The 14,120-nt window shown below is 36.9% G+C and overlaps 1 protein-coding gene across 1 annotated transcript; it reads left to right on the forward strand.

Moving 5' to 3' along the window:
- The first annotated feature begins 235 nt into the window (after positions 1-235).
- On the forward strand, positions 236-12,514 carry TAF8 (TATA-box binding protein associated factor 8). Its single transcript, XM_072424112.1, has 8 exons — positions 236-373; positions 3,439-3,595; positions 5,179-5,277; positions 5,353-5,415; positions 6,270-6,394; positions 7,295-7,442; positions 7,652-7,794; positions 9,408-12,514. The coding sequence occupies exons 1-8, from the start codon at positions 326-328 to the stop codon at positions 9,537-9,539; spliced, it is 915 nt and encodes a 304-aa protein (XP_072280213.1). The 5' UTR covers positions 236-325; the 3' UTR covers positions 9,540-12,514.
- Positions 12,515-14,120: the final 1,606 nt, after the last annotated feature.

A 14,120-nucleotide genomic window follows, 5' to 3' on the forward strand; every position in this document is an offset into this window, starting at 1 on the left:
CAGAAACATTCAAATGCACTGATAATAAAGGGAAATCACTAGGGATAACAAAAGGTGTGGGAAAATCTAAATAATAGTTGTCTTGAAAATAGTAGACAAGGTTAATTCATTTTATGGAGATTTTCACTCACTTACTTTAAATCTCTAAGACAGGAAGTGAAAAAATTTCTCCCTCATGTAGGCACAGCAATAAATACATGGTACAGGGGTTTTCCTTTTTCCACACAGAAAATACTCTCAGGCCAGTTTGGTTAAGAACATCCTACAGGGCGAATCGAAGGACTACATCTCCCGGCAGGCATTGCGCTGGGACGCGGTAATCAAGATGGCGGAGACAGCGACTGCTGTGAATGGTTCGGGTAGCTCCGGAACGGTAATATTCCTTTTGGTGTTAAACGTATTGAATCGGGGGCATTGCGTTCAGCAAGGATTACACTATATTTAATAATACGTGACTGTTTGTTTAGTCTCTGAGCTGTTTCACAAGCTAATGGTGTGAGAGGGATAGGAGCAACGCAGTCACGTGAACGGAGGTGTGGCCCAAGCGGGCCCGTGGTCATGGCTGGGTGCTGCGTAGTTCGCAGCTTTTTATAAAAAACACGTAGGAATTGTACTGTTGGTTAAAACCAATTAGGTGTGAGCGGTTTTTTCCCCTCATGTTGTGTGCACCATTACTTTCATTTGAACTGTGTTTATAAATATATTATTCTGTACAATAGACATGAACATAAGAAAAGCTGAGGTCAGATACTTTCAAATAAAGCGAGACTGGCATACTGTTGAGCTATATAAAAAAAATGTTGTAAAACGGTTACCGTATTTGGAGTAACCTGATTTATGTAATATCTTTGTTTTACAGCACTCTAGTTGCTATCTATATGGGGCAATTTCAGGATTGTGGCTCTGTAACTCATGTCCCTGCTGGGTTGCATTGGGGTCACAGGCAGGCAACTTTCTATCCTTCATTGCTCATAAATTATAGCAATTATTTGAGCTCGTCTTCCTAATTCATACTTGCAGGCTAAGGAAATTTTGTCACTTGAAAAAATATTGGGTGAAACAATTCAGCAACTGTCCCCTGACATTGTTTAGTGATCCATCTTGCCAGGTAACAAACCACAGAAATGACCCTTCTGGTTTCAAATGGGGAGGACACAGCAAGAAATCTCCTGCACATCCCTTCCCTTTCACTTTCCTATAGAATGAACAGTGCTTGCTCATTTACGCTGTTGAATCGTTTCCAGCAACTATAATAGGAACAGTGGAGTATGGAACAATGAGAGCTTCTGACATGGTTTTTACTGCCAATAGGGATCCTATTTGAGAGATGTGTCATGCCAACGGGGCACAAACGAACATTTTGGTTGAGTATGGAAACACCTGTACAGTTTTGCGCCTCCTGTTGCGGTGGTGGGTTATTGCAACTATGATTATACAGAACCCATAAATCCATCACTTTAGACCTACATGTCTGGTTTGATTTTTTTTTTTATTAGAAAGCCAATAGTAGCCTTCTGTAGCAACTAAATCAATCTGTCACCTCACTATTGACTTGTCTCTACGATGGGCAACCCCCCTAGCCAATAGTGGGATTCAGAAGGAAGCTATATATCACCTTGGTTTTCACAGCCCTGACAGTGTTCTTTAGCAAATTAGATTCAAGGTTCTTGGATGATAGATGGCTTAGTTTCTTTTTACAAACTTATTGGATATTTCTAGCAGCTGGAGCCCTGCAGCACAGCAGATCTGTTGGGTTGCTAGGGAGGTAAAGATACATTTTTTTTCTTTCTTTTTACAAGCTGGGATAAGTTTTTGACCTTAATATTACTCCAGCCTGTATACCAGTAAAAATGTATGTACCTTGTTTTGCTGGTACTTTCCTAAATATTTAGTTGTAATTTTTTCACTTTTTTTTAACCGTTTGCCTTACAGTTAATAAACAGTATTTATAAAATACCAACATATTATGTAGCGCATTAAATAGGGAGTTGCAAATGATAGAACAGATACAAACTGACCCAGGAAGAGAGGACCCTGCCCAAATGAGCTTACAGTCTAAGAGGTTCTTTAGGTCCTGTCCACTCCAAGACTGTGTTTTGTGTTGCAACATTCTTTAATCCTAGCTAGCCCCGCAAGAGCAACCCAAACCACTAGCATTTTTCATAGATGGGTTGGGGTTGCATTCGCAGACACCGCTAGCTATGGTTAACTTCCTGAGCGGTTCATTCCTGTCTGGATTTAAATGTCTAAAAGCGGTACATTGTTTTTCATGAAAATTTATTTTACAGTATAATATTAGTTTGAGTATAAAAAAAAAGTTGAAAACACAAAGCCATGTCAAAATAAAAAATTAAAAAAATGTAAAAAAATAAATAATATACTCATACTAATATAATATACTGTAAAATAAATGTTTATGAAAGTCAATGTTATGCATTTACACATATAAATCCATTGTATTGCATTCAATACAGTTATTATGTATTGAATGCAATACAAATGGATTTTGAATTTCCCGCCCCGCTGGCAACGTACGCACGCACCAATGTCACCGGTGACTCATTGAGTGCAGAAGACGCGAAGGAAGAAAGACGACGCGGGACGCCGGCGGATCAGGTAAGACTCGATTTACTATTTTTTACCATAGGTTTACCTACCCCGAGTGTGACCATAGTTTGTCCATTCCTGCAAAGCTATTTTGTATATAGAAATAATAAAGCGTACCTTAAATCAGAAATTTCACCTTGCATGAAAGGGTAGACAACCCTTTTATGTAAGGTAAAAATTCTGCTTGTTTGTTAGTTAAAAAAAAAAAAGGTACAGCACTGCTCCCTAATTCTTGATAGTCTAGATGATCGAGAATGGGTGTGAGCGCAAAGCCTCCCAGGATACCTATGTCGCGCATCCTGGGAGGCTCCTGGGTGTCCCTACTGTGCATGCCTGAGCATCTGGGGCATGCACAGTAGCATGCGCAGTGAGATCGGCAAGTTTTTTTCTAACCTTCGTCACCCGATCTCGTGCCTGAGTCGGGTTATGTAGGAAGAAGAGCCCGGTGACGTTGGTACATGCGTCAGTGCGGGCGGGAAATTCAAATAATTTTGTATTGGGTTCAATACAAAATAGCTGTATTGAGTCTAATACAAAGAAATATGCATATAATATATATAATTATATTATATATATATCATATATGCTACTATACAGTTACATTACATGTTTAAATATAATTTTTTTTTTAATTTTTGTGTTTTGTTATTTAAAGTTTATTATTAAATATCAGTGAGTTATGCCTAAGAATTGCAACCTACAATGAAAAATAAATTTCCATGTAAAAAATTTCACTGCTTTTTGCATGGAAATTTGGAAGGATTTAGATAGCTAGGGAGGTTAAGCAAAGTATTAGTTTTATGGTTTTATGATGATTCTTTTTTTTCTCAGCGATCCTGTGGCCGTGGTTCCTCAACACCTTCTGATAACTACTTCCTAGCTCGTAGGAGAACACTTCAGGTTGTTGTCAGCTCTTTACTCACAGAAGCTGGGTTTGAGAGTGCAGAAAAAGCAGCTGTGGAAACACTGACTGAGATGTTGCAAAGTTGTGAGTATAGTTCAAGCTTGCAGGAAATGCATTTTAGGAGAAGTAAATATTGTTCTTTTAATAAAACTTGGAGCATCATGGTCTCTTGTTCTTGTCCAAAAGAAATGTGATACTTAGTCATGTTCCATGCATACTTCCAAAGCTCTGTTAGTAAAATGTTGAAGGACATTGTTTTCACCTTTTCTCCTCATGTTTTGCATGGAATATGCAATTATAATACTGTTATTGTTAAGTGTGGTTCTATGACTGAGTTTTTTTTTTAATAGTCAGAAGCTGTTTTTGGAGACCATCTCAGAAACATATCCTTAACTTGTTAAATAAATCTTCGCTGATTAGGCAAAAGTGAGTTTGCTTCAACTAAATTGTATCCATAACCCCACTGAGAAAAAGTAAATGTATAAAAATGAAAGAAAAAACTTTTAGGAGTGAGGTTTTTGATTGTGTTTATGTGATATTTTCTAGTGTTCTCTGCTCTCAGCTATGTGATTTGTGAGCAGAGCATGGAAGAATCCTGTCTTACTACAGAACTGAACATATGCACAGTGGAGTTTGAACCACTGCACACTATCCCACAAGGCAATGTGGGTAGTGACAGTGCTGTTCACTCACCACCCTACAAGAAGCTATTTGTTTCCATAGAAAGAACTATGGTCAGGCCAGGCCAGATGGCAGTGCAGAAGACCAGTTCACTGTCAGAATAACCAGGTATTTAGTATGTATTGTTAGATCTTTCTCAACTTCTTTTTAACATGGAGGGTCCCTTGAAGTAACTTTCAGGTTTTCAGGGAATTCTTAAATATTGTATCCACTGCTCACAGTACATTAGTGTGGTGGTCTGTGGGAAGAATGCCTCTTACAGTGCTGGACAGTTTGAAGAATGACACCCATGCAGATGCCAAAAAGGTCATCAATATCCCTTAAATTAGACCTATCACCCAAATTTTTACTATGTAGAAAAGGGGAGATAGCCTTTTTTTTGTAAATATGCTGCCCCCCAATGTTTTCTTGTTTTGTTTAAAAAGGGGAAGCTACTCCCCTCGCAACAGTAAAGACCTAATAGGAGTGCAGTGCCTTTGGCCAGATACAGAGAGATCAGCTCTGCGGAAGTAAAGAAGTGGGGGGCTTTTTGTTTTTTTTTGTTTTATTTTTATGACAGTTTCACTTTTAATGGATCACACATTTCTCATTGCTCAAGGAACTCTTAGCAACTTCTGGAGGAACCCTGGTTCAGAAACACTGGTAAATAAAAAAATGCAGACAAAATTGCTTTGGAGCCAGTGTTCTTTTCTGACCCTAAAAAATGAAATTATGTAAAATTAGGTAATAAATGCAAAAAAATACATGAATGTAAAATTATTCAGAACTCGCCTCAATTTCCTAGATTTAAAATAGAAGGTGTAGTTTTTGTTTTGTGTGGCTTTTTTTAACTTAAATTGATTTACTTTCTTACCTACTTTTAAAAAAAACATACATTTGGATGATAATCATTTTAGGCAAGATTGAATAAAAGTTTAAAAAAGGTACATGAATTGTCAGATCTGACCAATAATAATCTTACTGATTTATTGATTCCAATCGCACAGATCTGACAGAAATCGGACGAAGTGCAAAATCATTCTGTGAACATACAGCACGTACACAGCCTACTCTACCAGATGTAGTTGTCACACTTATAGAAATGGGTAAGTATTGCGAGTGAGAAATAATATAATATTGTGGTTAGTTCTTCTACTGACAAAGTAATTTTTTATTTTCAGGTTTTAACGTGGACACATTGCCTGCATATGCTAAGCGTTCTCAGAGGATGGTGATAACAGCACGTAAGTTTACTTATGAATTTAATTGATGTTTCTATATCATTAAGAAAAAGGGGAATTAAAATACCAACTTTTATTGGAATGTAGGTTTTAGGTATGAAAACAAACCAAAGTGGATGGCGTGTGATAGTTTTAACATTTTGTTAGTAACCTATTAAAGCGTTTAGGTGGTTCATTAGAATTTTTAAAAAATTCTACAGATGTTTTTCCTGTATAACATTTTTATATGTTGTGGTTTAATCATCCTATTTCCACTAACATTTATAGAGTTAATTTTGGCAAGGTTTGATTTGTTTTGCTTACAACTTCCCAAAGAATCACATTTGGTGTTTTCAAGAACCCTGATTCTCTCACAAGATTTTAAAGAAACTCTAAGCTCTCGCAACAATATTAAGGGCAGTGTTCACTTTTCAGTAACCTCCCGGCTGTTTTTGGGTCGTTACTGAAGAATTGGGTTACAATACAGGAGCTGCCACCCGTGTAAAAAATTTTTCCCCACCCGGCTTAAAAAATGTCTGGGTTGAACACTGTTGGGGGGTATGCCTATTCAGTTTACATTACCCAATGCTTTGATGTACACACTGCAGCTTGCCCCAACCGTTTAAATCAGGTAATGTTAGTTTAGGGAACCAATCCCTACCAAGTTTGATTTGCTAAATGTTGTAGTGTTGTAGAGCAACATTACTTTATTTTTTTTAAGTTTCAAAACCTGTGGTTTGGCAGAATCTTGAAACCACTCAGAAATATGTTGCTATAGATGCAGTTTAGGCTACATTATAACCACACATTTGGTGCATTAAAGTTGTTTTTTGGATTCCTATGTGCTCAATTGCTTGTTTCATTTTTTTTCTTTTCAGCCCCAGTAACGAATCATCCTGTTGTCCCAAAAGCTTTAAGTGCAGGGCAGAACAGACCGCACCCAGCACACATTCCAAGTCATCTCCCAGAATTTCCAGATCCCCACACTTACATTAAGACACCGGTAAGTGCATTAGTAACAATATTATACTTTCTGGAGTACAAACCTGTATAGCATACAGCACTGTACATAAAATAAATAGCTATATTTTTGTTGCTGGAAAAAATCTTTCATGATTGTTTTATGTGACAGATGAAAGAGCGAGGGCTGTACACACAGTGCCTGTTCTGTTCTATGGAAAGGGGACAGGGTTGGATGAGTGAGCGGCACCTTTGTGCCCCCCTCCCTTGACATGCATAGCAATCATTTGTTGATCTGCCATGGCCAAGTCCTGGGGAAAGATTATCTATGTTTACGCAGCCTTAAGCTTCCCAGTCATGTTTTTGAATTTATTTTATATTTAACATCAACTTTAACAAGTGCAATTGAGTGTAATTGACTGGATAAAAAAAAAAAACTAAATGGATTGTTTTACACTGTGTAAGGTGTGTTTAGCTAAGGGAAGTTTAAGGTTGACAGGTGGTTTTGGGAGTCTAGCAGTTGTGTGTGATATATGAGATCTGGTTATTTGGCTTTAAAATATCTATTCAAGCAATATGGAGAACAGAAAAATGACAGAAGCTGCAGAATTAAAAAATGTCATGTGATTTTAAACTGTCTGTAAACCCTCCTAATAGTGTAGGAAAATTGTGCTTGTTTTTTTTTTCTTTTTTTACTTAAAGATTTAGCTATGTGTGCTATTTCATCTGACTATTTGATAGGCAGCCCAAGGGCCTACTATATGAGCACTTATAGCATCTGTATCCTTTACCTGCTCTATGTTAGGCAGTTGGTTGTTAAGGTGTCAAGATTGAGGATGCTGCTAAAGTAAAGTAAATTGTAGGCAGCTCTGTTGAAGAGAGTTTTTTATGAGGAAGATATGGAAGAAAAATGTAGTTTAATAAAATATTACTCTTGCTGCAGACCTGTAGAGAGCCAGTAGGCGATTACCAAGTACTACGAGAAAAAGCAGCTTCTCAGCGTAGAGATGTGGAGAGAGCACTCACACGATTTATGGCGAAGACAGGCGAAACTCAAAGTCTTTTCAAGGATGACACCAGCATTTTCCCATGTGAGACATCAACTTTTGTATGTGCTGTTAAATCTAATGAGCTCTTTGTATTATTACACATTTTTGTTTTATTGTGACTCTGTTCATTTCTTTCTGACTCTCTTCATTTGGTATTTTACTTGCACTACTTTACTGTTTGCGTGGTGTGTTCTGCCTATATTGTCACATTTTATTTTTCCCCTATTCTCTCATTTTCTCTTTCCCCACAGTGATTGCTGCTCGTCCTCTATCCATCCCATATTTGAATGCTCTTCTCCCATCAGAATTAGAGCTGCAGCAAGTAGAAGAGACTGATTCTTCAGAACAGGATGACCAGACCGATACAGAAAACCTTTCTATGCATCTACATGCGGTATTGCATTAAACAGTCTTTATAGCTTTTTTTGTTTTCCTTTGCTTTCTTTAGTGCATGTCATATTTTTGTTTTGTTAGATTCCTCTATTCATCAAGTCGAACAAAGAGACTCATGATAAATTAATGTTTTTCTGTAGAATAATCTTCCCATTGCAAGGTTTTTGGTCTCTAAACTCAGTAACATAAATATAAAATCATTACATTATAGCTCTTTTTAATGAAAAGAGATCTATTTCAAGAGCCAGCAGAAAACAATCACATGTATGTTGGACAGTGTTTTTTTTTTTTTGTTTTTTTTTTGTTTTTTTTATTCACTGCAGATATCATTGAACTAGAATAGACATCATTTGCCACATTAAACTGCAGTTTGTTCTGGCTTAAAATTTAAAATGCCCTATTCTATGTTTGAAATAATTATTTCTCTTTTTATTAAACCTGATATCTCTTTACCAAGAAGTATTCAAACTACTGGTCAAGTAGCCCTTTTTTCATATTGTGATTCCATTTGTTATGTTTCCTCTCCAAACACACTGGGCAGAATAAATGGAAGTATCCATGGGCATTGTTTTCTTGTATTTGACATGCATTTTGACGTGTAACTAGGAAAGATCTTTGGTTGTTATGTCTGCATTGCTATGTAATGGCTCCCCAATCAGTGGGCCTACAGAGTCCTACACTTACAATATGTCTGTAGTTTGGGTTGATTTAGGCTGGGCACTATTCAGCACAAAAGAGGACATATTCAAGGGTTACTGCGGAAAGGGGGCAGTACTGAAGTATGGCAGTACTGAAGTATGGCAGTACTGAAGTATGGCAGTATGATCATTGCAGCAAGATCACCTTTTTGTGTGAGTTAGTATTTATGTCTGCCAGGTTTCATTCTCTAATTTACCTGTATCTACCTGTAAACTAGTTAATAATGCCAGCATTTGTAACGTTCTGCATCCCTTAGGAATTTAGTCTCTTGTTTTTGTCTTTGCTCTGTCATAAATGGCACTAAAATCTACTACCCTGTTTCCCCTATAATAAGGCACTGTCTTATATTTTTTGAAATGCCAAAATATGCCTTAGGTCTTATTTTCAGGGGGATGTCTTATTTTTCCATGAAGAAGACTACAGTGCACATTTATTGTTGAAAATCACTCCATTGATTGTCCCCTTCTGATCACTCTGTGCCATTTATTGTCCCCTTCTGATCACTCTGTGCCATTCATTGTCCTCTTCTGATCACTGATTTGCCGGTTAACAGACTCTGTTAGGGCAGGGATCAGCAGCTTGCTTGTCCTTTGGAGTTACTTTCAGTTTCACTCTGCACTGCAGCCAGCATCGAGGAGTCACACAGAACACAGAGGCACACAGTATCAGGTATCGGAGGATGTCTTATTTGAGGGGGGGTGCTTTATTTTAATTGTTTGAGCAAAAATTGGGGGGTGGCTTATTTGATGGGGATGCCTTATCATCGGGGAAACACGGTATGTCAGCTTATGTTTGACACCAAGAGGACCAATAACATTACTCCTGTGCTTTGGGCTAGTTATTGGCTGTGAGACATAAGAACTTTAACATGACTAGGACTCCTTTTTCAGTGGTGTTTGTTTTTTATTTTAATAGGATGATCCTGGAGAAGAGAAGGAAAATTCATCAGTTCTTCAGCACAGCTCATTAAAGGGTGGTGAAGACACCATGATTGATAATCCCTATTTACGGCCTGTGAAAAAGCCAAAGCTGAGACGAAAAAAGTAACAGAATTCTAGAAAGCCTGAAAATCATGGCATGCTAAAAACATTGACTACAGGATGAGGCATTGGAAGCATTGCATGTTTCTACTCAAAACTCCCCACCAGCTTTTAACATGGCTGGTAGGGCTGTTGACATTGAAAATAGACATGTCTTGGACATATTGACTCTTGCTAAGGTATTGAGATGCCTTTCCAGTAAATAGAGTTTCAGTGGAAGACTTAAAATCTGTTTGTCCAACTGTTGACCACTGTCATATTTATGACGGGTCTTGCTGGTGCTTAGAGAAGCTGCGTTTCTTTTTATTTTTTCTTGTTCAAAACCAAGGGCACAAATTTCAGTGTGTTGGATTTCAATTAAAAAAAATCTGTGTTAATTTGGTATGAGCTTTATTGTGGGAATGTATATCAAAAAGAACCGAATTGGCATGCTTTAAAAGACCCTCTCTTGTGGTAACAGTTTTTTTTCATAAAGTTTCTTGAGAGAAAGGTACCAGTGAAAGGTGCAGAAGACTAAGGTGCAGAAGATTAATATTTCCAAAACTGTCTGTTTACCACTGGATTTCGAGGGGCCTGTTCTCTGTGAGTAGCTCAGCATTAAATACCGGTGGTAGATAAGTGTCTTCCCTCATCTTTACAGGTTTGTTCGTGAATTAAGTCAATTTTTATTTTTCAAGTGCAAACTCAAGGAAGCCAAGTTTTTAATATAAAACATTTTCAAATAAAAATAATCTTGTTTTCCATCCATCTTGATTTTCATTCCATCTCTGACCTTAAAATAAATGTCAATGCCAACAATTAATTGGCTTAATTTTCTCCCTTTGAGCACTGTTTAGAATGATTCTGTGCAAAGTATCTCACTCTGGGATGTCTACAGTGGTGTAGTGAGGGTACCACTCATCCAGTGTTTACAAGTGTCCAGTCATTTGTGCAGAATATAATGCTATAGTGACACAGAAATATGCACTCTGGAGAGGAATCTTACAGTAAGTGTGACAGTTCAAAAAGTACTAGAAGGTGTATGTAACAAGTGCCCTACTGGCAATGTGCAGTCTAATTTTGAATTTCAAAAATACTTTAAGACTCTTCAGCTGTGAGTTTGTTTTGTTTTCCTTCATGAGGCTGTAAAGCAATGTAATTGCTTTTTGCAAGACGGTGTTCAGAGGCCAGACCTTTCTCCTGGTTTAGGGATCACAAAAAAAAAAAAAAAAAAACATTGTCAGAATTGAGAGCAAGGAGGATACAAAAGAACATCTGTTCCCTAATGTCCTATGCATAGGGCCTGATTTATTAAAGCTCCGCAAGGCTGGAGCAGATTTCTTAAGTCTGTTAGCAAATGTTTTCAATTCTAAACCAGATCCATTCCAGGTTTTCTGGATCATCCAGGTTCACTGAAGAAAGTGTATCTTTTCCATTCTTGGAGAGCTTTATTAAATTAGGCCCATAGTGTTAGGCTGCGTATGCAGCTGATTAAGCACTATCTTTTTACAATCAGAGCAGTGGAGACATTTGTGGTCGAATAGACCCTTGATGTTTGTATAAAAAGAGGCTGTTACCTTCCAATTGGGCTTAGTCCCCTTGAACTGAGAATAAAGTCAAGTCTTTTCAAGTCTCAGCCCAGTCATACATAGGAACATAAATTGGACACATGCCATAGTAAAAGAAGTAATTCTATGTCTGTTATTTACAGATGACTTTAAAATGATGAGCTGCAAAGGCGTTAAAAGCACCACCTTTTAATAAGTTTGATTACTATAGTTTTGCTGTTGCATTGTATAGTACAAAAAAAATGAAATGTGGGTCTGGCAGTTCCTATTTCTTCTTTTTTTTTTTTTTTTTTTTTTTTTATTAAATGCCAAGCAGAAATCCCTAAAAAAAAAAAAAAAAAAGTTAATAAAACATTAATATGTATAAAAGAGAGTAAGGAGGCTAAATAAATATTCTATATTGAACATCTGCACATTTGCATCTCCAAATTGAAAAAGCTTCTAAAAAGAAAACAAACAAATATTACCACTCCAAAATAACCCTAATGATACCACTAATGGATTACCAAATATGACAATAATCAGAATTTATTAGGTTGTTAAACACAAACGAATAAAACGGTACCATATAGTAGGTGCTCAAAATAGTAAATAGTGCATCCCAAGGTATACAATTTGCTGACGCTCTAGTTATACTTTTTGTAGTATACTATTTATCGATTAGGTATGATTTAATAAATGCTTAGATTCACTAGCTGCATTATGTTATACCTTACTTTTTGAGCCACAATATTAAAATTTTGTTATACTATGCCTATTTTTGAATTCTAATACTAAGAGATAATACCAGTTTGTAAGCGAGGGTTGCTTTATTGGAACCCTACTTTTAAATACACTTAGGAAGCATTATTTATAATTTGTACATGTAAGCAATGAGTAAGCTTTTGAGCACCTAATATATGGTACTGTTTTATTAGGTTGTGGCAATATTCTGTTAATTGTCATATTTGGTAATCCATTAGTAGGATCATGGTTGTTGTTTTGGACTGGTAATATTTTATTTTCCTCTTTTAGCAGCTTTTTCAACATGGAGGTGAATGTTCAAAATAGAATATTTATTTAGCCCTCCTTTCTCAGCTGTATATGGAAATGTATTGTTGATGAAAGAACAGCTTTTCTGGAGTAGTTTATTCTACTTACCACCGCCCTGTGCTGTTTGCCCGTTAACAACGTTGAAGGACCGGTTTTGATTGGTTGTTTGTAAGTAAATTGTTTACTCAGTTATTTTTGTATACCTTTTTATCAAAGAATAAATTTTGTATATTGATTTATAATTAAATGTATTTATAGATCCCAATGAATTCCAAGGGCAAGCGGACATTGGTCTGCAAAATAAAGAAAGGAAAAACAGTAATTGGGAATCATGACTGAGTTACCATGGTTTTTTTAATTAATGGTGTATGTTTTATCACTCAATAAAAATTTTTGGCTTTTATCTGTGTGTATACTCTTCGTGGATTGGATTCCTTGAAACTCCCTACTCTGTTTCTATCTTTGTTTGAAAAACTGGGACATGGCATTTTTTCATGTAAAATATTCAATTACTGCTGAGGAAAGTGTCTGGAAAAATCAAAGTTTTAACATTACCAAATAAAATTTCAACTACTAAACATTAACATCTAATGCTATTAACACTTCTCCAGAGACCAATATCCGGCCCGTTAAACTTTTAAATCTGGTCCGTTAAACTATCTCAGCAGTCTGCGGCTCTGGCCGGTGCCACCCTGAGCGGAGTCAGGAGAGAAATTGAGTCAGAAAGGTGAGGTTCACAGGAGGTAAGAGGCCAGCCATGTGTAACAGGCACCTCACCAGCTGCTCAGTTGCTTGCACCGCACCATTTGCAGATTTCACTCAGCCAGCAGTGAGTGGTACTGAGCGTCTCCCCAAGCCAGGGTTGCATGGCATGAGGAAGGAAAAAGTGCATTGCCAACCTGAACGCGGCCTTAAAGTTTTGTGAACGAGCAAGTATATATTTGGGCCACATAAACCATAAGTAAGGGAAAAAGAGGAAAGAAAGGCTTTTGTAGGCAAGAATTTAGTAAAAAGAACTAATATATTTATTTATCAAATTGTCAATAAGCTAAAACTAGACATAGTCACACTGCCACTGAGCCTTAGCTAACACAGTACATGCATCCATGCTAGGATATAGAACTGTGTTCAAAACATAACACACAGGATTGGACTGACATCAGCAAATCAATGTGAACTGAGGTTTTTAGAGGTGTTGATTGTACTGACAAGTCATTCTGAAGTCCTACTATACTTTTGAAATTAGGTTATTGTCAGGGTATGGGAATGGGACATTAGAGTTGTCCTGGATGCTCTAGGCAAAGACACTGAGTTCCCTCCAGGGATTTATTGTAGGTATAGAGATTTTTTTTTATTCGTTAAAATAGCAAGCAAATGTTTTCAATTCTGGACCAGATCCATTTCAGGTTTGCTGAATTACCCAGCTTCACTGATGAAAGTGTATCCTCTCCAGCCTTGGAGCATGATTACTTACTAATTATTCCATACATGCAGAAGATCAAGTGTTCAGAGAGGCAAAGAATGATATTAATGATAAAGAAATCTGGGAATGATAAAACCATGATAAAGATAGAACTTCTAAAAGAGCTAAAGCTTTCTCAAGGCCTACCCATAATTTATTATTCTGACCGTGAAACCACCCAAGCATGCAAACTAAAGGAGATGCTTGATGGTAACAGTTAATGGCTGGTAAACCTATCCCACCTTTTTTCTTTGGTCTAGATAGAAGATTTCTCGAAGATGTTTATAGTCCCATACAATGAACACAATGAATCTTGCGCAGAAAGGTCATTGGTAAATGAACAGGAACCGTCTGAAACACATATAAGAACTTAGGTAATGCAACCATTTTGATTTTATTAATCCTAGTCAACCAAGAAAGCAGTAAAAAGTCTTGTTTGATTTTATAAAATAAGGATGGATAGTTAAAAATAAAACAAATCTGAAGGATCAGGCGGGCAAAAAGTCTGAAAAGGTAAATTAACCCCCCTAGCATTCTAGTTCTGTCC

The sequence above is a fragment of the Pyxicephalus adspersus genome, chromosome 1 (assembly GCF_032062135.1).
Source record: "Pyxicephalus adspersus chromosome 1, UCB_Pads_2.0, whole genome shotgun sequence".
Lineage (NCBI taxonomy): Eukaryota > Metazoa > Chordata > Amphibia > Anura > Pyxicephalidae > Pyxicephalus > Pyxicephalus adspersus.

Bases quoted from the DNA above. Each gene is read 5' to 3' on its own strand.
- TAF8 (XM_072424112.1), top strand. From the start codon at position 326: ATGGCGGAGACAGCGACTGCTGTGAATGGTTCGGGTAGCTCCGGAACG. The intron at 374-3,438 runs GTAATATTCCTT...TTTTTTTCTCAG, and splicing joins GTTCGGGTAGCTCCGGAACG to CGATCCTGTGGCCGTGGTTC. The intron at 7,795-9,407 runs GTATTGCATTAA...TTATTTTAATAG, and splicing joins TTTCTATGCATCTACATGCG to GATGATCCTGGAGAAGAGAA.